Here is a 27,224-nt window from a genome sequence, read left to right on the forward strand (position 1 = left end):
GTAGAAGCCATTTTATTATGGGCCTTGAGAGAACTTTTGCCCCTTTACCAAAGGTTCCCATTAAAAACAGAACAGCAGTGATTTTGTACACAGCTGCCACCTACTGCACAATGTTGGAACAGCTGATCAAAACTAATGAAGGCGTTTGATGCATAAACACAAGTCATTAGAGTAGAACAATGAGGTTAAAAACTGATTCAGTAGTGGTGGGTGAGGCATAGCCATCAGCTTTGAGCCCAGCTGATGGCAAATATCACAAATCTGCACTTTGTATGAATGAATTTCTTCTCATTTCTCAACTCTTCTAATTTGGCATCATCCAGATTGGCTCAAAACTCCTACTGCACTAAATAAATAGGATCACATGCAACTGATTTTCTTAAGTACTGTTCTCCCACTTGAAAGTTTGCCTTTTGGCACAAAGCCATTTACCTTTTCCAATTAGAAAATAGTAGGTATGAACCCCTCCCAAAAAACCCTACCTTCCTTAAGAAAACCCAGTAAATATAGTGACACCAAATTAAATAGTATTAAAGAGAGATTAAAAAGGACTTCCCTGGCTTTTTTCTGGCCCACGTAGGACCAGTCTGGACAGTTGCCAGTGAAGATTTGATGTTTTCATCTCCAAAAAAGTTTTTGATTTGAGTTTCTACTGAAATGAGGCTGCATTTTAATTTGCACTTAATCTTGTTTTTAAGTTGTATTTTAATCAATTGTTTTTACCTGGTGTTAGCTGCCCTGAGCCCAGTCTTGGCTGGGGAGGGCAGGGTATAAATATTTTTTTTAAATTATTATTATTAGATGGTATGAACAGATATTCAGTTCTAGAAACCCCCAATACATACCAATATATTTAAGGATGTTTTGTACCTTACACACACACCCTTTTATGTTAAGGAATCCAAGGAGGTATACATGTGGTTCCCAATAATCTTCCATCCAGGTACTAAGCACTCAGAACCTGCATAGCTTCAGCATGGGGGTGGCCTGCCCCGATTATAGTACAGCACTTTTTTAAATAAAGTTTTCCCTTGGGTAAAATGGACTAATGAACCGGGGGCAATGGCTGACTCCATAGCATTTGGCTTAAGTTAGCTGGAGCTTTCGTCATCATAAACTTTTTCTGGCCCACCTACTCTCTCAGGTAATACATTCTTTATTATTATGAATCTCTTAGGTGGCCACACAGTTTGTGGGCATAAGTTTTACAAGAAAGAGCTTAAAGTACTCTTGCCAACTTTCATTCATAGTAGACGACAGCATCAGGGAAGTTAACATGCTATGGACACTACAACGCAACTCCATTCTCTTATTCCTCATTTTAGATACTTTATGTTATGCTGTGGTCTGAATTGGGAAAGAATGCAAAGCAGAAAGGGAAGTTTGACTTAAAATACTGCAGTCACAAGCACAAACTCTTAATTGTTTTGATGGATCGATCCAAGGTCCACCTAGTCCAGCGATCTTCGCAAGAATCCCAGCAGTCAGCAGACACTATAGCCAGGAAGACACTTAACACTTTAAAATGTGGGGATGGAGCAGGCACATGCAGGCAAGACTTACCCGCAGTGCCCATCAGCCCCTGAGGATCCCATGTTTGAGCAAAGGTCTGCAGCAGGCTTTTTTTTTTGTGCCTCTTTCAACACAGAGGGGTCTACTTGCATTCATACACATGTGAATTAAAAAAACCCCACATTGCAACATTTCATGTTCAGGCAACCCTCAGAACACAGCTCAACTTCTCTATTCAAAATATGCCTTCTGTCCACCCGTGCCTAGAAACACCAAACATTTTGGGCCTGTGGACACATTTGAAAATGAGAGAATTCATTTTGGGCATCATTTTGGGCAAACCCCAGATATACCACAACCTATTATACTGGATAAAATATGCTTCTTTCTATCCTCGTTTCAGCAGGAGGAAGGGACCTTGTTGGTGGCAGGGATGGCCTCTGCAGGCAGATGTGTGTCCACTGATGTTACACTCATGAACCCTAACCTATGCACTGATCTATCTCTATCTCTGATCTATCCCATGCATAGGGGTGTTTTTGGGTTTTTATTTACACTACACAGGAAATTAGGAATTTGCTAATTTTCATCAAAGTTAGTGGAAGAAAGATATTTAGTAATAGGTATGAGAATTGCACCAGAAAGATTAAATGGAATTATGTTCAAATTGAATACTGTCAGGTGGCATGATAAATCTTACAGATAATTTATGATAAAATAACTTACTGTCCGTATCCTATTATATTTTCAAGTACTAAACGAAAAGTATACAAGATGCTTCCCATACAGTACTTTTATTCAGGAAACTCAAAAGCAACAAACATTGTTATTGCCTCCAATACCCCATCAATAATAATCTGATTTATTGTTTGTCAATGTAAAACCCACCAGTAATTATTCTTTGTCCAACAGTAGTTTTATCAGATAATTCTGACTAATCTGGAAGCAGAGGCAGACTATATATCAACAGAGTTAAGATTTTCCTCTTATATTCAGGTCAATGGAGTGTATCAAGCAATCAAATGTTACTCTCATTAAACACCAATATTGTGAAATATTTTCCTATAAACCTCAGTAAACTACAATATGAACACACTTGAATGGGGTATAGTGTACCATAAAGGTAACTTGATAAATAAAACTTAAATTTTACATCACCCTATTTAAAGAAAGATGGAAAGACAATTGTAATTTAAACTATGAAAATAACATTTTATTATTAAACATTCAAGTAGTGAAATATAACACACTAAATTTTCCCCTCTCCTCCCCCCCCCCAAAAAAACCCCTGGAACTTATTTTGCCCTTACAAAATCTTAGAAGATACATTATTGGTTGCATGATATCAACAGATTTCACTTTTAGTCCTTTAATATGTAGCTATTTATTATATGTCTTTAGACTGATCATCATCCTCAAGTTTTCTGATTTCATTTTTCAAGCAGTTGATCGTTTCACGGCTTGCTTTTAATCTTTCTTTAAGTTCGGCAATCTCAAAACTGGTTTTCTTCTTGGCAGCTTCCAGCTTCTCCCTGGTTTTTACTTCTACATTGGCAACTGAGAGCAAGAAAGACATATGTAGCATTTTGCTAAGTTAGGAGAATTCCAAAGCACAGCTGAATAATTAGAAAGCATAATGAACTCTGTTTGATCCATTGTATATTGTTTAGAATATAATAGATTAAAACAGGGTAGATGGGCATTCAAGTGTGAACTTCTTTGCATGTGTTTGACCAGCTTGATTTCCAAGACAAAATTTGCTCCAGAGAGTAGGACCTGAATCAATGAGACTTCCTGGCAGTATTATAAATATATTAAAAATATTTCTAATTGTGTGCATTTATATATAGCAAAGGGAAGTCTATAGCAATTAGGTATATTTTAATCTAGTCAACTATGTAATAGACTTATGTTACAAAACAAATATGGATTTTGAATTTGATGTTTGTAATTCTTTTTCAGTTTTGGAAAAAGTTTTTTAAAAACAGAGAGAGAGAGACTTCCTGACAGTATGAACTGTTTGCCAATAGAGCGGACTGCCTTTGAAAATAGGGCTGTCTCCTTCGTTAGAGGTTTTTAAGCAATGGCTGGGTGGCCTATCAGTGATGCTGCAGAGTGGCATTCTTGTGTAGCAAGGGGTTGGACTAGATTACTTTTGAGGTCCTTTCCAACACTCTGAATTCCTACAAAACAATTCAGGTCAGCTGTTGTATATAATTCATATTTAAAGAATCTGGAATTTGTATACTGTTAACAGGACTCTTTGTGGGTAGAAAAACCATGTGCTTTTTAAGTGCTGTAATTCTGCTTTGAGGGCTTACTTTATTGCATTTCAAAATTCCTAGTATACAGAGCTAAGCCATTCACATTTACTGCTCTATATCTGGACTGATAGCAACAGTAAGAATCAGATTTCTTTTTCTAAGGCAACTGGTCACTATATATTATCCATCATAATAAACATTTCTTTCAACATATACTTCATTTAAAAGATATAGCAGACAGTTCACAAAAACACCATTTCAAGTAAAGTTCATAGAAAATTCACACCTATTAGCACTTACACTCTGTTTCATGCTTATAAGCACCAAGAGTTAACTGACGAGATGTAGTCAGCAGCTGTTGCATCATAGCAGTAGGATCCTGAAATATCTAATGAAAAAATATTAATAAATTTAATACATCAGCTACAATGGATAATTTCCCCACAATACTTTTATTTTCTTACCATCTCATCATAAAATTCAGAAACTACAGTTTTCTTCCCCAGGATTGCATTAGTGTCAGACTGAAACAGCTTCAGCAAGTGATACAGAGTTACCTGTGCAAGACAAAAATAATAAGAATAACCAGTACAACTGTTATTGAGTGTTTTAACTGTCTACATTCCAGGGGCATAGTGGCCAGCACAAAAGGAGCATTCATTCAGGGTAAGAATTTACCATACTGCTTCTACCCGGACACTGAGGTCCAGCACCGAGGGCCTTCTGGCGGTTCCCTCACTGCGAGAAGCCAAGTTACAGGGAACCAGGCAGAGGGCCTTCTCGGTAGTGGCGCCCTCCCTGTGGAATGCCCTCCCACCAGATGTCAAAGAGAACAACAACTACCAGACTTTTAGAAGACATCTGAAGGCAGCCCTGTTTAGGGAAGCTTTTAATGTTGATGTATCATAGTATTTTAATACTCTTTTGGAAGCCGCCCAGAGTGGCTGGGGAAGCCCAGCCAGATGGGCGGGGTATAAATAATAAATTATTATTATTATTATTATTATTATTATTATTATTATTATTATTATTATTATTATTATTATCATCTAAATAATTCAACTCATTTTTTAAAAACCCAACAGTACTTTGAAAGTATTTCCCCCACATTTAATGCTCTTACTCTGGCCTGGTATAAGCCACTGGATAGATAAAACAACAGTATTTAGAAAACTAGGGTTCTTTACAAACCAATTAAGTGTATAACTAAGTATACAGATACTGCTTAGCACACAAATTAGGGGTGCTACTAATTTTTACACACTGGGCTCTTTTCCCTTTAACAGTGGCTTAAAATACAGAATTTCCATAGGTCTCATTTCTCTCATCAGAGGTCAAACTGCATACACTATAAACAACTTTTAAAAAACAAAGGAATCTTTCCCAATGGACTGCTAATCCCTAGTCAAACTGAAACAGAATTTGGCTTCTTCAGAATAACCAGGTATTAAAAATAGATCTTTGCTATTCATGCTAATATGAATACTCACAGGTCTTTCATTAGGATCAATAAAAAATATCTTGATGATGATTTCAAATTCACCCCAGCCTGTTTCAGTGATTTCGTAAGGTGGCTTAGTTACAACTAAGAGAGAGAAAAAAAGTAACATAAGCCATTTCTTCTTTGAAAACTATTTCATATGTTGTATCAACTAATTTTTTTAAGTCATACCTCTTAATGGATTACCATAGCTTTCATGTAACTTAAACTGGATTTTCTTTACATATGCAGACATATCCTGGAACAAATAGCCAACCATTACTTACACATTCAATAATATACTTTACAGTGTTTCATTGTGCTCTTCTATCCCACTTACCACAGAAATACTTATGAGTATTAGCAGTATATAAGCTGCTGATTCTTGTAACATTTGTGTGACGTCTAATCTGATTTCCCCTAAGATGCTTTCTGAAACACGCCATGAGTCTATTTACTGAAAAGTTAAGCACATTCCACACACAATTCAGACAGCAGTCAAATACCCTATTTCTTTAGACTGAAAGCTTTCCAAAGGTATTCCTTATATTTCTCCCTATGTATTCACATTTTTTAAAATTTTACTGTAGAGTTCCTTATATTGAAAGCTGCATACATAGTTATCCTAGTTTGATATCTAAAACATGAGCAGTGTTCGAGAGATCAGGATTGGACAGAAAACAATTAGAATTCACACAGGTGTACACATATGTTACATACAGTTATCCAAGAACGATTCTGTTTACCTCATTTCTGTAAGGCTTAACATAAACTGTCCACTGATGTGTATGTCCATCTTCTTCTCGTTTCTTCCCAAAATAGCGTGCAACATTTCCATAAACAATAGGTTTCACAATAGTAACACCCTTCAAGTGAGAAAAAGAGGCATGACAATGTTTTTCAGAAATCTGCTTAACATAAAAACTTACTTTCTAGATAAACTAATCTTTCCTGCATTATACCTTATATAATAATGTCACTGGTTTTTGTTCCAACAAATTCAATGTGCCTAAGTTTAAATCTATTTCTTTCTCTTAAATTTCTAACTAGAGTAACTTTCAAAACTTGCTTCATAGATACAATTTCCAAAATTCACTATAATGTTGAGGAACCAATTGGGTGGTGGGGCAAAAATTACTCCCCTCCCCTAAAATATACACTATGTTTTTGCTAAGGAGATCTGGCTTTGGCTCCCTTCAACACCTGGATGGAAGTCTGACTGGGAACATGAACACACACACGGAAACTGCCTTGAGCATCATGATGAAAGAAAAGATAGACGTAAGCCAACAAACAATCGTGTTATGGATGAAGACTCAAAACATAATGTGTGTGGTCCAATCCTACAAACACTTAGCCAATTAACTGATTTACAGCCTTCTGAATGACTAAATAACTGCACCCAATTAATGAGACACACAAAAGAAAGATGAAGAAATTCACGTCTAGTTATTTAGGCAGCTATGTTGGGGCAGGATTATTTTTGATTGCTCAGAGATTCCACAGAAGAGGGGCAACTGGACCATGTGAGTACAGGGAAGGAGGTTTCTAACATATTTACAGCAATTCCTGCATTGCAGGGGGTTCGACTAGATGACCCTCAGGGTCCCTTCCAAATCTACAATTCTATAACTCGCTGGAGACTGAATTTGTGAGGCAGCTGAAGAAACTAGCCAGGAAGCCCTGGCCTGTGAGGGACCAACAACTGTTTGCTTCCGTAATCCATTCTAGGCCAGGAGCTGCAGTGGTACCTATTGGAACATTAAGAGAACTAAGCATTAAGAGAAATGAGAACTTTAGATACACACTTTTGTAACCATCACATCAGTGTCTATTTTAGTATATTTTAAGAATATGCTGTAAGCCGCCTCAAGAACGTTGGATAGTAGGCAGAGTACCAATATTCAAAAATTTAAAAAGCCCCTTACAAACAATGCAGTATGTGCATGAGGTGCCTAAAAATGCAACTATTTGTTCAAATAAATTTGTTTTTAGCTCATGTGCAGATTTACACCAGTTTGATCAATTGGTCCTCATTGATGAAACCTGCATCTCTATAAATATTAAGATTCTAGGTCTCTGGAAGGGAGGGAGGGAGGGAGGGAGGGAAAGAAAGAAAGGTTTGAAACGGTTTTGAGGACTCCTTACCTGCAGTGTCTAAAAGCCACTCTCTCATATATGTGTGTGTTTCAAATTAAATTTTACAAAAATATATAAAATATAAAGATTCCAAGGAATCTCCTGGACTTTCATCCTCCCCTTTGTGGGTCCTATCATTACTCCTTTCCTCCCACATATTTTATGGTAATTCAAGTCCTTTACCTCTTCCAGAATTTAACCTTAAAACTACAAATGATATTCCAAGCCTACTAACAATTGTTTGCAATCGTCTTTAAGGTACGTTATAAATTTTCCCCTTAGAAGCCATTATTTAATGGGGGACATACACACAGACCGAGGCAAAGAAATCCAGAATCCATCTCCAAAAGCAGCCACTTATAATGTTATTTGAACGACCCTAGTGGAGAGTAACAGGCAAGTGGGATGGATGGGAATATGCAACAAGAGGCAAGCACAGAAAAGCGGCGCTGCCTTGGACCAGTTCTCTGCAGCCTCCTGTCTATTGTGACGGACACGAAGAGAATCTCTGTAACACCTGGAATCTTTTTAACTGGCGGCACCGAATCGAACCCAACAAATGTCTGTATAGTTAAAGCTATGGTTTTCCTACTAGTGATGTATGGAAGTGAGAGCTGGACCATAAAGAAGGCTGATCGCCGAAGAATTGATGCTTTTGAATTATGGTGCTGGAGGAGACTCTTGAGAGTCCCATGGACTGCAAGAAGATCAAACCTATCCATTCTGAAGGAAATCAGCCCTGAGTGCTCACTGGAAGGACAGATCCTGAAGCTGAGGCTCCAATACTTTGGCCACCTCAAAGACCCTGAAAAAGACCCTGATGCTGGGAAAGATGGATGGCACAAGGAGAAGGGAACGACGGAGGACGAGATGGTTGGATAATGTTCTGGAAGCTACCAGCATGAGTTTGACCAAACTGCGGGAGGCAGTGGAAGACAGGAGTGCCTGGCATGCTCTGGTCCATGGGGTCACGACTAAACAACAACCGAATCGAACTCGGGATCTTCTGAACGAAAAGCGAGCGCTCCGCCCACGAACGACTCTCAACTCCGCACTCCGACGCACCCACAGGGCTTCGGAACCTCCCTGTCACTCAAAAGTAACCGTTAGGGAGGCGCAACGGTTTCGAATCCGAGCGCGCCGAGCTGGCCCCGCCTCAGCCTCCTCCCCGCTCCCGGCTCCTACCTTCACTCTGCCCCCGGAGTCAGGCCCGAACTCAGCCATTCTCTTGAACATATTGCACCGGGGGGGGGGGAGGGGTAAGGCTTCCTCACGCCGCTGTCGAGCAGCGAGGCCGAGCTAGTAGGGCCTGGCCTCCGCCACTCGCCAGTTCGCCTCTGGCGGCGGAGAGAAGAACGCGGGTAGCAACGGCTCGCGACGCCCTCGAGCCGCTCTCGGAGGCGCCCATTCACCTCCCCTCGGCGGCCGCTCAGCGCTCAACAACAACTTCCGGGTGAGGAGAGGAGCTGGGGGTGGGGGCGTGTGGCGGCGGCGGCGGCGGCGCCTTCCTGCCTGGGCCTCGTGACCCGGAGGTGAAAGGCGGGCCGGACTAAATCGCTGCTTTCTGAAATAGCAGCAAACGTTTCTGGGTTTTTCTGGGTGTGTGGAACGAAAATGAAAATTAAAAAATGTTTATGAATTGCTAAGCCTTTTGTTTATTGGGGCGGCTTGCTTCAAAGCGCACTTCACCCCAATGGATGTGCAAAACTGTTTTCTGACTCCCACAAAACAATGCGGCGACTCTTTTTTGGGGGCTGCCTTTAAAGAAAAAAAAACCAAAAATTTGCGACGAGCTTGGGCTGCCCGCATCGCTGTGATGGGGAGCCAGAGATGTCCTGTCTTTAGCATGCTCATTCAGCAATAAAGCTCTATATAACGGTGCTTGCGCCGAGTTAATTGCGTGTCAGACGCGGGGTGGGTGGGGAGAAGAGGTTCAAGTGCTAATAATTCATCATTTATTTATTTTTTTGTAATTCATCAGTTTTGAGTGATGTTGGACCTCGATGACTCTCAGCCTAATTTCCTTCAGAAGCACGTGATAAAATAGGAAGAACGGGAGAACCTTTTATATTGTCCTGAACGTCCTGGAGGAAGGATGTACAGTACAGTAATAGAAACACAACTAGCGTCTTAGTCACGTCGAGGCATCCTGCAGCTTTCCTGTGGCTGCAGGATGTAGCGCTATGCCAAGTGAAATCGATTTCCTAAACCATGAGATTGCGTACTAGTGCAAGGTTATCGTCCCTTACATGGTTTGTTTACCTTATTAATACAGTGCCCTTTCCTCAGGAGGCATGCTCAACTGATACTTGGGTGAATTGGTAGCTAAACAGCTTGACTTACTACTAAATTAAATTACTGGATTAAAGACTTTCTGATAGATCGGACACGAACAGTGAGGATTGGACGTGTAACATCTAGGGAATTCCTTAAAAATGAGCACTGGCACACCACAGGGATATGTGCTAAGTCCCTACCTGTATTCATTGTATACATACGATTGTGTATCATCTGACCCGTCTACTGCAATTAAGTTTGCAGACGACACCACCATAATGGGTTTAATAACAGGTGGAGACGAATCAGCGTATAGAGGGGAGGTCCAAAAAATATCTACATGGTGTCTAGGGAACAACTTGCACCTTAATATCAGCAAGACAAAGAAGATGGTGTTGGACTTTCCGAGGAAGAGAGAACTAGCCCCGCTGTACATCAGGGAGGGCTGTGTGGAGTCTCTTCCTTTAAATTCCTAGGAGTTTATCTCAGTGAAGACCTTACTTGGAAAATAAATACAACCCAGGTGTTAAGAAAGCCCAACAGAGACTCCATCTCCTCAGAGTCTTACAGAAGAACAGTATCAATCAACATCTGATGACCTCCTTCTTCCGGTCAACAATAGAAAATGTCCTTTCATACTGCGTCACGGTGTGGTATGCTGGTTCGACATCATCTGATAGGAAATGCCTACAGAGGGTGGTGAATACAGTACAAGATATTATGGGCTGTCCCGTGAATCCATTGGATGAAATAGCAGAAGAACATTGCCTCAGGAGAGTGAGGAAAATTCTTAGGGATGATTCACACCCTGGCCGGCACTTTCTTGATCTCCTGCCTTCAGGCAGAAGATACAGAAGCATGACTAGTCGCACCAACAGGGTAAAGAACAACTTCTATCTGTGGGCTGTTAGGCTGCTGAATGAAAAGATAACAGGGCAACTGACTTTCGGATTTGGTGGGTGAGCGTCAGTAAAAGAGGGGAATTAAGACTAAGAAAGCTGAGTGGGGGGTGCTCGTGTAATCTCACTGTATACAAGTTGTGCAAGTGACAATAAAGTATTTCACTTTAAATCTTGGCACTGGAGTAAGTTGTCTTGCCTCAATAATGGACTGGACAAGAGCTATTGTTTTTAATGTCCTGTTAAAACTACAGGAATGATGGAACACATTTACTACTCTGTTCACCTAGTGAAAGGTGAACATGTAATGCATGTATTATTTTTATTTTGATAAATTTTCAATTGAAGGAATGGGTTTCCCAAAACCCAAAAACTGACTGTGCAGGCAGTTTTAAACTGCACCAAAATCCCTATTTTTCCTTAGCTAAAATGCATAAATTGAGCCATTGAACAAATCCATAACAAGAACAAAGCTCACTCCCTTATCAGTCCGTGGCGGCAATGAGTGACCTTGCCAAGTTCCAGAACAGCAGGGATGATGCGTGTGTGCCTTATGTACTGACCACAAAGACGCGCAGACCCACGTCTGGGAATGCCAAAGCGTGTTCCCGGAGATGGTGACCTGCGTCCCAGATAAGAGTAGGAAGAGGAAGATCCTTTTATGGTCAGAAGTACAGGAAGGAAGATCCTTTTATGGTTGAGAGTAGCAGAGCAGGAACATATGTGATGTCAACCTGCGTACGTAGGCCTACATGGTTGGGCTCCTAGGGGAGGAGTGGGAGGGTGCCTGGAGGATATATAAACTGCATGAAACCTGTCATTTCTTTGGACTTGCTGTGGACTTGATCACACAAGTGCTTTCTGCTATCCGGAGAGCAGAATAAACTCTTTGAACCAACTCGGTGTCATTTGACTTCCTTCCTCCTGTCCCGGAGCAACACAGACCCAATCGGTGAACTCCAATAAGGCTATACAATCAACTTGTTCTTAGTGTTTGGTAAGCTGCTTAGGTCTTTGTTGATTTAGTATATATTACCAACAGCTGAGGCTTTCCCATCCCAGCAGTTACCGTATTTTTCACTCTATAAGACGCACCAGACCACAAGACGCACCTAGTTTGTGGAGGAGGAAAACAAGAAAAAAAAATATTCTGAATCTCAGAAGCCAGAACAGCAAGAGGGATCGCTGCGCAGTGAAAGCAGTAATCCCTCTTGCTGTTCTGGCTTCTGGGATAGCTGCGCAGCCTGCATTCGCTCCATAAGACGCACACACATTTCCCCTTACTTTTTAGGAGGGAAAAAGTGAGTCTTATAGAGCAAAAAATACGGTAAATAGCAGTCAAGTTGGCTGTTTCTATACAGCAGCAGAAACTGATGAAGACTAAAACCTGTCACTAATAGGTACCATAACCTGCTACTGTTTCCATTTTCTCTCTCAAACTACTTTGTTCAACAGGTGTCATTTTTCATTCCAAGTAAGAACCGCTTCATATTTCACAACCACAATCTTATTAAATAGTGTACACTTTAATTTTTTAAAACGCCATATACTTCACATAAACATAATACAAGGCAGACTTAAGCTTTCAGAAAAATGCACTTTATTTTTCTTCAATACAAGGTAACTTCTTTTGCAGTTTAAAGACCAATAAATGGATGAACAGCAAATTCCTAATAGTTGCCTAAAGACTGGAAGGAAAGGTAATTTAATTTAAAATATATGGAAGTGAAAAGAATTTTGACAAGCCAAAGTTTGAGATGGAGTTGGCATTTTTAAAAATGAAAAATCACATATGCTAATGTGAAAGGACACCCTCTTCTTACCTTCTGAAGACATTTGAGTGTCCAGAAACTCAACACTACCAAGATGTTCTTTGAGCCTTCAGGTATTAGAAAGGCATTGCCCATTAAAAAAAAGGTTTGCTTGCACATCAATAAACCTAAAACCTGTAAGGTAAGCAACTGTTTACAAACTGTAGCAAATGGTATTATTCTTTATTTGTGAGTACACATTTGGGCAAAACTTAATGTAGTGAAACCCAACCAAAATCACGTAAAAATCTTTAAGGGAACATAGTTGTTCCACAGGCACCCTGGAAAATAAAACACTGACAAAAATGAATTTTAAATGCAATACACTTGCAATGAATAAACGTAAACCACTGTATTACATTTATAAAGTCAATCAGAAAAAAACCTATCAATGTGAAATTCATCCCCAAAGAAGTGTGAACAACATGCTACTCTCAGTGGTGACCTGGGTTAGTATTTTAGCTGAAGGTTTTGAAAATGATGCTTAGCATGTTCAAGTACTGAAGTGAGAAACTGTCCCTAATGTGGTGTCAGAAAACTCACCCATTTAATGCTACTTGTATAAGATGAGATCACAGATGTGCCCAGACGTGTTTTAGTGCTAGATCCTCCTCCATTACAGCCAAATAGAATTTGGATGCTGAATAGGCTTTTGGATACAAGGGATGTCTCTAACACCAGTCATATTCAGAGAAGATTCATTGACATCAATGAACATTACTGATTTTTGGTCCATTAATTTGCAATGGGCCTACTCTTGAGTAGAGCTTTGGTTGGATACAACACAAAGTTTCTCAGCTGACAGAAACTAGATCACCTGATGGTTGACTAAATCTGGTTTTCAACTGGATATTGAGCCAAAAAGGCTTGAAAGCTAAGCTATTTAAATAGTACACAGTACATTATTATGGGCAGTGGCATTCTTTCTGTTTCAAGTTAAAAGTTGAAACTACAAAGAGAGAGAGAGAGCAGCTTGAAATGAGATTCATGGATTCTAGGATATGTATGTGATTGCTCCTGTGTGTGTATAAAATTATAAGGAGCACTAAAGTCCAATATATAAAATACTCCTAACATGTTAAAGCATCTTGCTTGTTTCCTCCCTTCTAAAAATCAGGTTTTTAATAATTTTCTTATTTTCAAAAACTCCAGTCTATTCTACTAACATGTTTCTCAGATTACTAAAAACTATGAATATTTCAAACATTAGAAAATTGTAAATTTTACAGAGGATGCTTAATGCTGTAACTTTTTAAAGCTGCATTTTAAGGCTATATGTTCTCTGCATCATTAAATACCTACCAAGTAAACAGTGTGACTAAGATCCTATATATAAAACTTGGAAAAGTTTGCTTAAACTGTACATGGGTGAAAAATGAAAGCTTGTCCAATATTTACATGGATTTTTTAACTGAAGTCAATCAATACACAGGACATTTAAAGCTTGCCTTTCATGTTATTGGAGAAAGCACTCAAATATACAACTAAATAGACAACGAATAGTCAAAAGTTATTTTGGTTTGCAGTGCCAGTTGTAATTTCTAGTTAGTATCAGAAATAGCAACTTCTGCAACACTGCACAACATTGCAAACTTTTATTACAATACCACTGTGGGCAGATGTCAGCACAACTATCCAGGAGGAGGCCACCAGTCAGATAATTTATTTTAAAATAGCTATTAATGCTATCACTTTTAGCATTAATCTATATACAGATTATTAAGTACCTCCTGAAATTTATTTACATTTTCTTAACAGAAACAGATTTAATATAGCCACCAAAGCCCACTGCAGTAGCAACCAAGACACTACTCAGATTTTAGTTTACTATCTGGTAACTATTTACAATATTATTTCATCAGGAGCATTGTTTATCAGGCTGGAGATAAATGCACAAACTTCTTTCTAGAGATCATCACAAGTAAAATGCTTTCACTTTTTTTGTCTAAACATCTTTGGACTCCTTTTTAAAAAAAATTACTGAGAAAACTGAGAAGAGTTCTTGAGAAAACAGGTTTTACTCACAAGACAACTACTATGACTCTTTACTACTTACACAAGTTAAATGTTCAGCCTACACATATCAAAAAGTTATTTCATGGTTTGATTTTTGGCAGCTCCATTGCCAGCAATGGAAATCGCTATAGGAGAAAATGTAAGACAATGAATACACAACAGTATCTCCGGGGTTCATACAGAAAGCTAAATTATGACTTTAAATTATTTTAATTTTGGTTACTGAATATTTGAAATTACTACTGAAATAGCATTTGCACGCCTAACTTACCTGTTTTTCCTCCATCTTGAGCCATTTCCAGTACAATTTAATCCAGATTGTCTGCCCACATCCCAGCTAGTTAAAAGCAACACTACATTGGATTTCTTAGAGTTGGAACAACCACCCCAACATGGACATACAATAGCAAGGTACTGCAGCAACATCCAATTTCCTGATTATCTGGAGTTATCCATAGACAGAACTCACATTCATCCCTGCACAAAGCAAACAACCCCAATGTATACATTATCAGGTTTCGTTGGACTAAAAAGTCATGCAAATGAGAAATCCCTGATATTTTGCTTCACTTTGATTTCTGTGTATAATCAAACCCAAGAGTAAAATGAATTTAGGCGTTATTGTCAGATAAACAAGTTGTGTAAAGCATTGTGGGTTCAAAATAATATTTCAAAGTAAGCCCAACATCTCACATAAGAAACGTGGTAAATTAGAAAATCTATTAACAAAGCATGAATGGACCATAAGAAAACTTTCAGCGTACAAAATGGCTAATAGTTAAAATAACCATCTACTCCAGTTATTAAACACAAGTCAAACAATATTGACCAGGAAAGAGTAAATCAGCTGCATTGACCTGAGCTCTGCAAATGTCAAGCGGATTCTTTCAACTATATAAATCTTTAGTTGTATTGGGATACAGCCTTTGAGACGGTAACTTGAGTGCTTCCATTGTTTAGTAAGACACAAACAGTGTGATTTTATACATGTCTCTAAGGTCTGACTGATACACTGTCTTTGTTATACAGTTAAAATATTTTATATGTACACCTAAATAAGTAAAGTGGGAATGTGACGAATATGTTTGTAAACACATCTATTACACAAGTGCACTGGCTAGGAAGTTGGGATTGGTCACGGTTCTGTTAAGGGTATGCTTGATGGTAAACTTGAGTTTGATATTAAAACATGTAAAGTGGTCTTCATTTAATTTAATATCCAAGTATTCGTATACCACAAGTAATTTTACTGTCATAATGCTTCAAATATTTGATAAACAAACTTTTAAAACTATAACTGAAATAATTAGAAAGTAGGCAGGAACTAGCAAAATTTGGGGGGAAAAACATTTTAAAAAGAAAACAGTCTACAATCAAGCAACATGTGCTAAACCTATGATTAAAATGTGCTCTCTTTAGTTTGTGGGGTGCATTAGATCACAAACTATTTGTTAGGGCAAATTATTACACTATTAGTTATACAAGGGATATGTATGCATTTTCTTTTTATGGACAGGGAATTTTGTTGCTCAAAAAAGCTTATTTGAAATCTTGATTATTATTTTTAAGGAGAAACATTTTCTTCAGTTACTTAACTGGCATATATATCTAGGTACAGAATAACTAGTGTTCTAGAGGCAGGACACAGTATTAGCACTAAAAACTGTAAATTATTGCAGCATTATTTAAAAGTGGCCAATTGTATGCTTGAACAAAGTATTGAGTGTTGCATATTGCAACAGACAGGCTTCAGTAAACCAGAATTCAACTTCAGACTTCATATTCTTTAAAGAAAGTTCAGTCTATTTGAATTATTACAGAATGTTAATCTACAGTTTTTACAGATTTGCGCACCTTTCAGCAAATTCACAAGCCATCTATGCAAAAAAGCTACAAATTAAAATAAAATGTAACCATTATTCTAGTATCAATATCAAGTGTTTGACAACTGCTAATCATTCAGCAAATACAACAAGTTGATGCATATGCAAAAAATATGCTATGTTTTGTTAGAGACATTGTTATAACACCATTAAATATTGCTGAACACAAGACGCTCCCTGAGGTGTAAACATCAAATAACTTGGAACAGCTTTACACATCAGCCCCATTAAACAGTTTATTACAACACTACATCTATTGTAATCAGATTGATGCTCTTTACAGACATTATCATTTGAACATTTAAACAAGAACTACTATAAAAACAAGCATTTACTAGACTTTTTTCAATTGCTTGCACATTTTAATTGTCAAATGTATATAACCAGTAATAAAGTTGCAAAAAGCTATACGTTTTAAATCACACAGGTTCCTTCAAATAAAACAGCTAAGCAACATAAAAAGGTAAGAGAGCTACTGGTTACCATGTATGCAGATTTGCCTTATTCAGATCTATTCCTGTTCATTTTATCCATGAATCTTTACAGGCTCTGTTCGATCACAAGAAGCAAACTGCTGGACAAGCCTCTTTCCGTGAAGTTAAGTTTCTTGTCTGGTGAGGTGTTCCTCTTCCTTCAGCTGTAATGTGTCAAAATTTGTGATGTAGATTTTGCTACGTCCCACAGCAAACAAAAAATGTTGGTTTAACTATACATACACAAATCGTGCGCCAATTTCAGAATAATGGAAATGTAAATAATGAGACCGCTGCTACTGGCTCGAAAATAATCTAAACTACAGCTTTCAAGAAAGTAGTCCAAAAATTTACAGCAATGCAGAAAAAATTAATCATTGGCAGCATTCAGATGTCATGCTAAATCATTAGTCCAGTATGACATGAAAGTGTCTAGGTGAGCCTTAGACATGCATTTCTCCAAGGGGAATAATAGTTCAGAAGAGTTCACTTCCACCTTTACTTAACCAGTTTTACCATTTCACCCTAACACACTTAACTACAATTGTTTCACACTGGCTTGTTTCAAAAAAGCCAATGGAAAACCATAATTTGTCAGTTTGGATAGAATGGCAACTGTGCTAAGCAAAAGTGGAAACCTTTACATTTCCCCTTCTGACCATGTGGTAGGGATGGGGGGGGGGGAGAGTGTGCATGGGCCTGAGGCTTGCCTAGATTTATTCACATCACACTGAAGTGTGGTTTAGTTTGGCACCCAAGCACAGCCATTGATAACTACAGAAAATGTTCCATTTTACAAAACTAGTAAAGAGGAACATTTCCTCTGCTCAAAAATAAGAAAAAAACAAAGAATAATGCGGTAGCCAAATTGGTGTATTACATTAGTTTTAGCTGATTTGTAAAATCATAAATGAAGCTATGCAACAGCTAAATAGCACACAAAAAAACGTAAGCCAGAACTTTATCACAAAAATAAATTTTTACAATGATCTCACCCTTTTGTCCACATTCAGTATTGAATAACTAGTGGAAGCCAGAGAGGCAGCAAATAACAGATTCATATACTCAAATATAAATGTGGAAAAAATGAGGGGGGTATGGCTCAGTTTGGTGCATGGCTGGAGGTAATGGGTGACCAGCTTTTACTTGGTTAGAATCTCCATGAGGATGTTTATAACCAACAGCCACATTAATGATTGCCATTCTTTGGAGTGTTTAGACCAGTTCAAATACTGTCACCTTTTATAGCAAGAGAACTGTACAATTTCATCCTGTAACTATTAGCGTCTTTCTGTGCTTTGGAAGAGACATTGATGAAGTTTTCATGGGATGAAAGCTACACTAAAATCAATGACCAGGATCCAAAAAGCTATTTTAGGCAAACCCAAGGGCTTCTTTATACATTTTTTTAAAAAACCACTTTGAGCTGCAGACCTCATGTTATAACACAAACATTTTTGAAATCTCCCTGTTTCCAAAGAAACTTGCCCCAGTGCACAAAGTGAAGGGATGGTGATGTGGAGGCAGGAACCCAAGTTCAAAGCCACCTTTCAGAGTTCTTTGGATCCTGGCCAATAAGATTAAAGGAAGCTCCACACTTTCTAAAATTGACATTACTGCTGCATATACTACCACCATTACTCTTAGGAAAGTACAGTCATGCCTTGGTTTTTAAACAGAATGCATTCCGGAAGTCTGTTCGACTTCTGAAATGTTCGGAAACCAAGGCATGGCTTCCGATTGGCTGAAGGAGCATCCTGCAGCCAATCGGAAGTCGCGCCGCACATTCAGCTTCCGAGGCAAAGTTCACAAACTGGAACACCAGGTTTGTGACGTTTGACTTCCAAGTTGTTTGTGAACTAAGCTGTTCAAAAACCAGGGTAGGACTGTATGGATAACATACCTGCATCTCCAATCACCCATATCTGTGCATCAGAGAACCCTAGTTCAATCAGGGTTTCTTTAGATGCAGGTTAATACATGCATACTGGAAAGCAAGTAGTGCCTACAGCAGTCATGCCCGCAGAGCCTTCCTTAAGAACATTATGCCAAAGATATGAGGAGGGGTAAACAGTTACGTATTAAAAACCATCATGTTGAAGAATCAGAACTACTTATGTAAAAACCACAGTAAATAGATAATAGCTCATATGCACAAACATTACTCAGATAACTTTAAACATACATTTTCCATTCCCAACTTTATTTAGAAGCTAGCTCCACTAATTTCAATGGTGCTTACACCCAAGTAAGAGTGCAGCCTTAAACTCTACGCACTCTTCCTCAGTGGTAAGCCATGCTGAACCCAATGGAACATACTTCCAAGAAATGGGTTTAGGATGATCCAAAACTTTTAATAACTACAACGCAGTAAGTAATTTTTCAGTGGTTCACATCTATTTCCAAAAGCTTTTAAAATAGCTTAAAATCAAATTTGCAAAGAAGCACATCAATAAGTCATTTCAAATTCAGGCATATTAATATAGTCAGAACATATAACAGTATGCAGCTGTCATAAAGTCACCCCTAGGGGAAAAAAAAGCTATTTAGATTAGAAAACAAATTTATGATAATAATGAGAACTTCAGAAGTTTTCCTCTTCCCACATACTGTTTTTAATAAAGTCTAGGCTATATAACTAATCAATATGCAGGATTAGGATAATTTCTTTAGTTTCTCAAGTATTCAGTAATGACTAAGTATTCTGCTTTTTGACATCACCAAATCCTTGGTTCTTTTAAAGCTGGCTTTTAACAGTAAGGCGAATCATATTGTTCTTCAGTAGCAGCCAACTGAAAAACAAGTTGGTAGTCCCCTTCAGTTTCAGAAGAGTGAAATGACAGCTGCAAAACTGCATACTGGGATTTCCCACTCTTGCAACACTTATATTCTGTTGGTATTAAGTGTCTTTACTCTTCTAAAGGAATTCTGAACAGGAAAAAAGAATGTCATTGTTGTACCATAATGTGCTATGTGTCTGTAGCAGTTTTCATTTTTAAAATGACTGTCAATACAAGAAATTTTAGGTTTCATTATGTGGAAAGTATCTTAGGGATTATCATGAATTGATACACATTCTGTTCTTTAAAAGTATTTTAACATAAATAGGTTAGTGAAGACTTACTGAATTCCATTGCAGTAATCTATAATAGCTACACCCAAATGAATGGTATAATACAAAATAGGCTACAAGCATAAATTCTTTTTGCAGTGATTTAGACAAGGAGTTAATAGCTTTACATGAATATTGCTATTCAGTGAAGTTGTTATAGTTTCCCGTTAAAATTATAAAAAAGCACCAATAACTTGATTTTTAATATGAGTTTTGTAGGAAACCAGTCTTTCTTCACAAAGTATTGTCTCGTGTCTAAAAATCAAATTATAAATTTGAATTATAGAACATTTTAATTTACATTTTAATTGGGTGAATGTGTTCACAAGGTAACTTTTTCTCTGCTGTGATATGCAGATAGAAGCTGTAAAAGCAATGACCTTTTTTGCTATTCAAAGGGATGTGCAATTAACATCACTAAACAGCAATAAAACCCTAGCTACTCCTTTGAGTACCCAAGCAATCCTTATTACTAAATCACCTCAGTGAAGATATAAAAATAAGCTTGGTTTAGGAACTGGAAGTAAGATCACATGCATCTCCTCACCCCTCCCAGCCAATTCCCTGTCTTACATCAATCCCCCCCCCCCACTGTAATCTACGTTAGCAATGACCAGTTGTAACCTAGGTAAATGAATCATCCTTGTGCTCCAAAGGTAACCTGAGAACACTGATTAAATTAGGTTGTCAAAAATGAGTTGAAGTGTGTCCCCTGCACTGGCAACAATCTAGGTCTGTAGGCCAAATACAGAGAAGAGGCAGGGGAAAATTCATGCAAGGTGAGGGGCACTGATGGCCCACACACAACCCCTAAACCTAGTTTATTTTTATATCTGCAGGAGAATGAATTTCCCTTTTACCTTATTCACTAAGTTCAAAGTCCATATCTGTAAATCGAACTTCATACAAAAGAGACTAACATTCATATTATAACACAAGAACTTTGGCTTGTATCCAATGCTACACCAGCGGTGTTCTGCTGGCACAATGGAACTTCTACTTCTCCTCAACCCCCAATCTGCTCTGGTGGGTCCCCTAACTCTCCAGATATGAGTTTGAGGGTGGGTGGGTGGGTATGGAGGGGACAAGTTAGAAAGAGAGACTTTGTTGTGTGACAGAAGTCCATTGCACCAGCAGAGCTGCAGCACTGGACACAAATCTTATTTTTCAATCATACACTGATGCAACAACTTGAAATTGCAAGTCAATATTCTGTGACTCTTTAGGTTTGCACTTTTATTTACAACAAGCTATTTTTCTAATAACTAGTCTTTCATATTTTGGTATCTCTCCCCCTGCAACTATTGTGCTTAATATGTGTATCAGTCTAACCTTAACACTCAACAGCATCTTAGGGGTGTATGGGGAAATGCATTCAACCAACTCCCCAGCTGCTTAAGCTTTCATAAAACCGTATCATTACTCAATTTATTAACTAGGCACAGTAATAACTATCAATTTAGTGTTGTGTGTTCCAAGTGAAAAAATGTGCTAATCTGTCTAATAAATTTGGATCACAGTTCTGAAGCTACTTCCACTTACTCTAGTAAAACAGGAATTTTGCAGATTTGTAGCATTACAATACATTTAGTCAGAAATGCACATTATTTAAACCCTTAGTAGCGACAACCCAATTCAATGCACAAAAATACTCTCATTAAGGGTTTGCTATAAAAACCATTTTCCCTTTTGCATACGTCACAATTTAGTTATAGTCTATTTTATATATATATGTTCACACTGAGGCATGACAAAGACTAGTATAACTCAGACTGCAACAAGTAAAATGGTGAATACACAAGTTTCTTTGTTAAAAAAAACAAAACACAATTTGTTCTCAAACCACAATAAACAAGAGTTTCAGGCCAGGTCACTTCCCAAATAAGGTTTCCCAACAACTTCAATACCCTGCCATCACAAAAATTAAGCCACTTCAAACTAGAAAGGATTGAGGATCTTCAATACAGCTTCTTGTACATCTACTGAACAAAGTAATTTGTACTAACAATTATGAAAAACAGACAATGAGGAAACTGGATTTTCATGAAGCCCATAACACAAACTTAACAGCAAATTTTAACACGCTGGGGATTATGCACTATACCAGCAAGTACTTATTTATTTCACAATCAACACTAAAAATTTGTCAGAAATGGTAGGTGGTTTTATCTGAATTATTTACTGTGCAAATGCAATTTGTAACCTATGAGCTCCAAATAGCAGCAGTGCAATCAATACTATAAATAAATGTGTTACAGAAAAATGATGTTTAACCATATGGCCTCCTACAATGAATTTCAAAAAACAATGTGAGTTTCAAATACAAATAGCAACATGTATTTTAGGAATGAAGATTTTTAAAACCAAGGAAAATATATAAAACTAGTCCTTACAGAAAGTAATTAACTTCCTCATAATATTGTTGTATTCATTTGACACACAACATATAATTGCCCTACTTCAATACCTTAATGTGTATAGAGTGTATGCACAGTGCAAAGTGGGACTGGAGTGGTGTGACCTTCACTGCTTGTTTTTGAGAGGCTGGGATCTCACAGATTTGACCTATGGGCTTAGATTTCATACCTGCATAATGTCCAATGAGTGGATGGAAGGCGGGCTCAGGAAGGGTAAACCATGTTCACAAACACTACATATTTTCAACACACATCACAGGGTGTGAACAGGAGCATTCACTCAATTACCTCTCATAAACACAGACTTGTAACAATATTTTTTCAGTATTCTTACTACACACATAAAAGACAGCTTGTGAACACACTTAAAAGAGAACAACAAATCACTTTTTATACAAACTGGCCTCTTGGTTGGCACACTAAAACAACTCTTAGCATTTGAAGAGTTTTGCTTATGGTGGTTTGAGAACAGAATACAGAAAAGTGTTATGTCAAGAAAAGGGCTCAAACTCAACATACAGGTCAATCAACATTAAGGTGCTTCATTCTTTTTCAATTCCATACCAATCTACTTTGACTTTAATAACCACAAATTAACAAATAGTATGTAGCATTTAGACTTCTAAAAACTGACAGTTTAGCTGATGTATTATTTTATTCACATCAGAGCCTAAGATCAATCATTATGAATTTCCTACAGAAGAGCACTTGCTTAGGATAAAGCTTAGGATATCGCATGTGATTATTTAGTTTTCATGTCTGAAGCAGTCCTAAGATTGTTACTGTTCTATCGCTACACATTCAACCTTTGCTGCTAACGTTTGCTCTAAATATGACCCGACACAAACATGTTCATGATCTGCTTGTGGTTTGCACATAAGTTGCCAAAATTTCTAGCAGATCAGTACAAGAAAATAGGTACATCTGAAAATATTCACAATTTTCTTGTACTTTTATATTGACATTATACAAAAGACGTAACAAAAAATGATAAGAGTTTCATGAACACGTTCAAAATAACCCAGTAGCTAGAAATATGTTGTCAATTCACACATCATGAAGTATAAGCATATTAAAGAGAAACCCCACTATGGGATCATTCAGTGCACCATTCAATAACCACCAAACAAGAAGGATGGAATTGTACATCTGATTTCAGAGATTCAGCTCATCTCTATGAATATACTAAAGTGAGGGTGACAATGGATTGGATCCAAAATATTGTGAGGGAAAACAACATGCATTTGCACTGTTCCATGGACTTTCTTGCAAAAGAAGTAGTGCAAAACTTCTCACAGTGCTCCCCAATGTGACTGATCAAAATATCTGACTGTTCCACTACAGATAAAATTTAGTGAATTGCTACAAATATTCAACAATAAATTCTACTTCGGGTTGGATTTGGAGAAATGTGTAAATAATGGGGCTGGTGGAAGATGACCTCTCCACCCTCTGCAACCCCCCACCCCAGGCTCCCCTGCCAGTTGTGGGATATTAAACAATGGAATAGATTGTGGTGTGGGGGACAGAGAGGAAAGAGGGAGCCCAGTAATCTGGGCAGAAGTAACCTTCATAAGCAAGAGCTCCCATTTACAAAGTTGTCTCTGCCTGTTTTTTGGACATTTCTTCTTTGGTCCCAGCTTGTCATGCTAGAACTCACCCCATTCTGTGATGACCCTTGACCCCTTCCCACAAGGGGTGGAAGCTTCCACCAGCTATGATACATGGACATTTCTCTGGATTCAACCCTTCATAAACTACCTTCACATCATCGACCAATTCAACAAATAATAGGGAGAAAAGTTATGTCATTCTGCTGCCGGAAGCACAGTATATCTACTTAAATCTTTAGTCACTAGAGAACACAGACAATAGTTCATAAGATTAAAGCAATAAAGTGACTAGCTTGCACAACAGTGTCTAGTTTAAAAGGGGCATAGATGTGGGTAAAAATCAAATTATGATTTTTAAATTCTCACCTTTACCCTTCCAATGTTATAAAAGTATAATCTTTAAGACAGTGTAATGGAATTTTAGATGAACATACAAATTGGAATGGAAAATTGTATCTCTCACATAAGTAGTGAAAAATAAACCTTATAAGCTTAACTGTGTGTTTATGTGTGTCTATAAAAGTAAATTAAGCTAACTGTTCTATGGTCACCTCAGAATATGACTGTTTCCTCAACTTTCTTTATATTAGTTTTGCACCATATAGCATAGATTGTACAAGTACAAGAAGTACATGAAATTTAAAGCTTTGCCCAAAATAAACATCTACAAGAGAACACAGGTTTTACTTTACAGAAACAAAATACCATTTTAAGTAACAGATTTTTTTTTTACAGTGATGTGATTAAAACACAACACTTCATTTGAATCCTATCTCATTTTAGCAGACATTTTGCATCCCAATTCCTTTTCAAATCAAAATCAAATACTGCTTATTTTGTTATGGGACAAATTTGACTTATATCCATGTGTGTAGCGTATGAGTACACAAACATGAAAATGTAGCTATTCAAAAACAAAACCCAACACTGCTTTAGTGTTTTAAACATTCCATGGTTCTTCAATCACCCTCACAATACCCTAGTATTCATGCAAATTAATTCCTCCAGAGTTAAAAGATTGGGACATCAAATTTTATGCTTAGAAATGATGATGTAGACTGGTCTGTGACTGTGAAGGTAATTTCATATTTCTGGCACCGATTTCTAAACATGTAACACATTCTTTTGGTTTTAAGTGTCTGTGATAAGAACTACCATCATCAAATTGAAGATTCCCATTGTTACCATATGGGCAATGTCATCACTGATTATAACCAAAGAAAATGTATTCTGTCTTAACAGTAACATCAAGAGTTAATGAGCAAAGCTTGGATGTGCTGTAAATTGTGTAACTGAAAGGTTTATATAAAATAGTCATTTCAGCTTCATGCTAGTTATAAAACTCAAAGGACACAAAATATTTTAGACCAATTATAAAACTTATTCAAATCTATTATGTCTTCCTTTTAACTGACACCTAGGCCAGGACCCAAAGCTATACTTTAGAAGCCTAATGGAATGGGCAGGCCAGTGGGATTTTTGTTTTACTTTTAAAAGCAAACCACCCATACCATAAAAGGGCTTGCCATATCACATTAGGAGGCTACTGTAACAAGAAAGAAATTCAAAGCTACTCCCCGTTAGAAATGCATTAGTATTTTCCTTTGAATCTTGGTACTAGGCTTTCCAATAAAAAGAAATACAAAACAGCTAGAAGGTCATTCAATATCTATTAATTTGAATATGCAACTGTATAACCTGCATTCTGGAAACTACAGTTAAGAGGAACAGGAAACCCTAGCGTAACAGCCACACCTAAGGTCTGAATACGTGTGGGTTTTATGTATATTGTGGGCAACTGAAAATGGGCTATGATCCAAGTGTTAAATGATGCATAAAGTTGAGATATACAGGAATTTAGGTACCGATCACACAATTTGTGTAATCTTATTTCCTCTGACTATGATTAATATAAAACAAAGGCCAAATGCTTGGATTAAAGCAATTTAAAATAGACTTGTGGCCTAACTATGTGATTCTGTTTCAAATAATGCAGCACCTCATAGGACTATATGCTAGACTCCACTATCAGTGCAATGTCACAACATGTTGCACTACAATAGTGGCGGCAATTTACCCCGGTCACTGGTGCCATCATAAACCTTCCGAGTAGCCACCTTTGACATGTTGTTACCATGCAAAGATATATGTAGGCAAGACCACTGTGCTAAATGTTACCCCAAAGCCTGAAAGAAAGTTCATGTAAATTTGAACTGCTAAATTTAATGAGAACCAGGCTGCCATTAAAACAGCAAAATCACACAAACACATTTCACACACCAGAAGATATTTCTTCAGTTAGCAAAGGGAGGGAGAGAGAAGAGAAATGACAAGATATTAACACTTACCTGAATATAACATCACTATCAGGAAAGTGTTCAACATACTATAAACCTTTATTCTATAAAACTATAAAAAGTTTTTTAAAGCCTCATTAAAACATGAATATACCTACCTCTTAACGATGACGATACTCTCGTTCTCTATCGCGCTCTCTGTCACGGTCTCTATCGCGATCACGATGTCTCTCACGTTCACGGCTTCTTTCCCGGTAATAATCATCATGACGATCTCTGCTACGAGATTTGTGGCGCCGGCTCTTCTCTCTTGATCTGCTGTGGTCTCTCTCTCTTGATCGCTCACGTCTTCTAAAAGGAATTACTTCATTAATTCTCTCAAATTGCAACATTTTGTTGCAATAAACACAACACACTGAATTTGTTTACTTCCTTTGGTATGAAGAACCCTGTCTCAATACAAAGAAATTGTTTAGATGAACTCTGGCAATTAGGTTCACTGTGATATTATCATCAAGTAATAGTTCTGCTGCTAATGTTGTTTATATGATTTCATGACTTTTATTCTATTTTTGTCTCGAAGCTACGTTAGCAGCCTTTGCAAAGCCAAAAGGCAGGACAGAAATTGAAATTTATTCCATTCCAAGTCCAGCTGATGTTCAAGATAATGGAATTTCTATGCTTTTTCTACTCTTAACCTTCCTACCAGCTATTGTAATTTGTGTCCCTCCTTGTTAAAAGCCACTTTAAGAACTTACAATGGTTTTTTCAACAGTTTAATTAGGTTTTAAGATACTGTGAAGTTGTTCAACCATGGTTTCATTAGAAACTAACCTTCCAATTACATCTGCATTTTCCTAACCATGAAATTAAGCTTTACAAAAACTAGAGCTACATCAAGTTAATTATTTTAAGTGATATCCAAGTCACACACTGAATAAAAAGGTAAAGGTACCCCTGCCCGTACGGGCCAGTCTTGACAGACTCTGGGGTTGTGCGCCCATCTCACTCAAGAGGCCAGGGGCCAGCGC

At 37.7% G+C, this 27,224-nt stretch overlaps 2 protein-coding genes and 1 long non-coding RNA gene across 10 annotated transcripts in view; 1 reads left to right on the plus strand and 2 right to left on the minus strand.

Annotated features, from left to right (window-relative positions):
• Nucleotides 1-2,290: 2,290 nt before the first annotated feature.
• Nucleotides 2,291-8,845, minus strand: YEATS4 (YEATS domain containing 4). Its single transcript, XM_083699516.1, has 7 exons — nucleotides 8,581-8,845; nucleotides 6,003-6,122; nucleotides 5,449-5,515; nucleotides 5,267-5,361; nucleotides 4,241-4,333; nucleotides 4,077-4,164; nucleotides 2,291-3,069 (listed from the first exon to the last, which is right to left on the minus strand). The coding sequence occupies exons 1-7, from the start codon at nucleotides 8,629-8,631 to the stop codon at nucleotides 2,900-2,902; spliced, it is 684 nt and encodes a 227-aa protein (XP_083555642.1). The 5' UTR covers nucleotides 8,632-8,845; the 3' UTR covers nucleotides 2,291-2,899.
• Nucleotides 8,846-12,154: 3,309 nt separating this feature from the next.
• CPSF6 (cleavage and polyadenylation specific factor 6) overlaps nucleotides 12,155-27,224 on the minus strand; it is a gene marked incomplete at its 3' end in the record, with an annotated part of 38,031 nt that continues 22,961 nt past the window's right edge. For 4 of the 8 annotated variants that reach the window (XM_083699287.1, XM_083699290.1, XM_083699288.1 and 1 more), the window contains 2 exons: nucleotides 26,352-26,544; nucleotides 12,155-16,918 (listed from right to left, as the gene is read on the minus strand). In XM_083699287.1, the coding sequence (XP_083555413.1) occupies nucleotides 26,355-26,544 (190 nt within the window). Of the gene's footprint in view, nucleotides 16,953-26,351; nucleotides 26,545-27,224 lie in introns of all 8 variants that reach the window. The other 4 variants (XM_083699289.1, XM_083699285.1, XM_083699286.1 and 1 more) reach the window with 3 other exon arrangements.
• On the plus strand, nucleotides 16,951-22,654 carry LOC310825675. The gene is made up of 2 exons (XR_014555426.1): nucleotides 16,951-20,032; nucleotides 20,078-22,654. It is a non-coding gene; the product is annotated as an uncharacterized lncRNA (long non-coding RNA).

This window comes from Podarcis gaigeae (genome assembly GCF_964106915.1).
Source record: "Podarcis gaigeae genome assembly, chromosome: 10".
Taxonomy (NCBI): domain Eukaryota; kingdom Metazoa; phylum Chordata; class Lepidosauria; order Squamata; family Lacertidae; genus Podarcis; species Podarcis gaigeae.

What these genes read in the sequence shown, in the direction of transcription:
- YEATS4 (XM_083699516.1), bottom strand. Translation starts at nt 8,631, where the DNA reads ATGTTCAAGAGAATGGCTGAGTTCGGGCCTGACTCCGGGGGCAGAGTG. An exon ending in ACTCCGGGGGCAGAGTGAAG is followed by an intron (nt 6,123 to 8,580) that starts GTAGGAGCCGGG and finishes TCTCACTTGAAG; the next exon opens with GGTGTTACTATTGTGAAACC. An exon ending in TTAAGCCTTACAGAAATGAG is followed by an intron (nt 5,516 to 6,002) that starts GTAAACAGAATC and finishes TATTTGTTCCAG; the next exon opens with GATATGTCTGCATATGTAAA.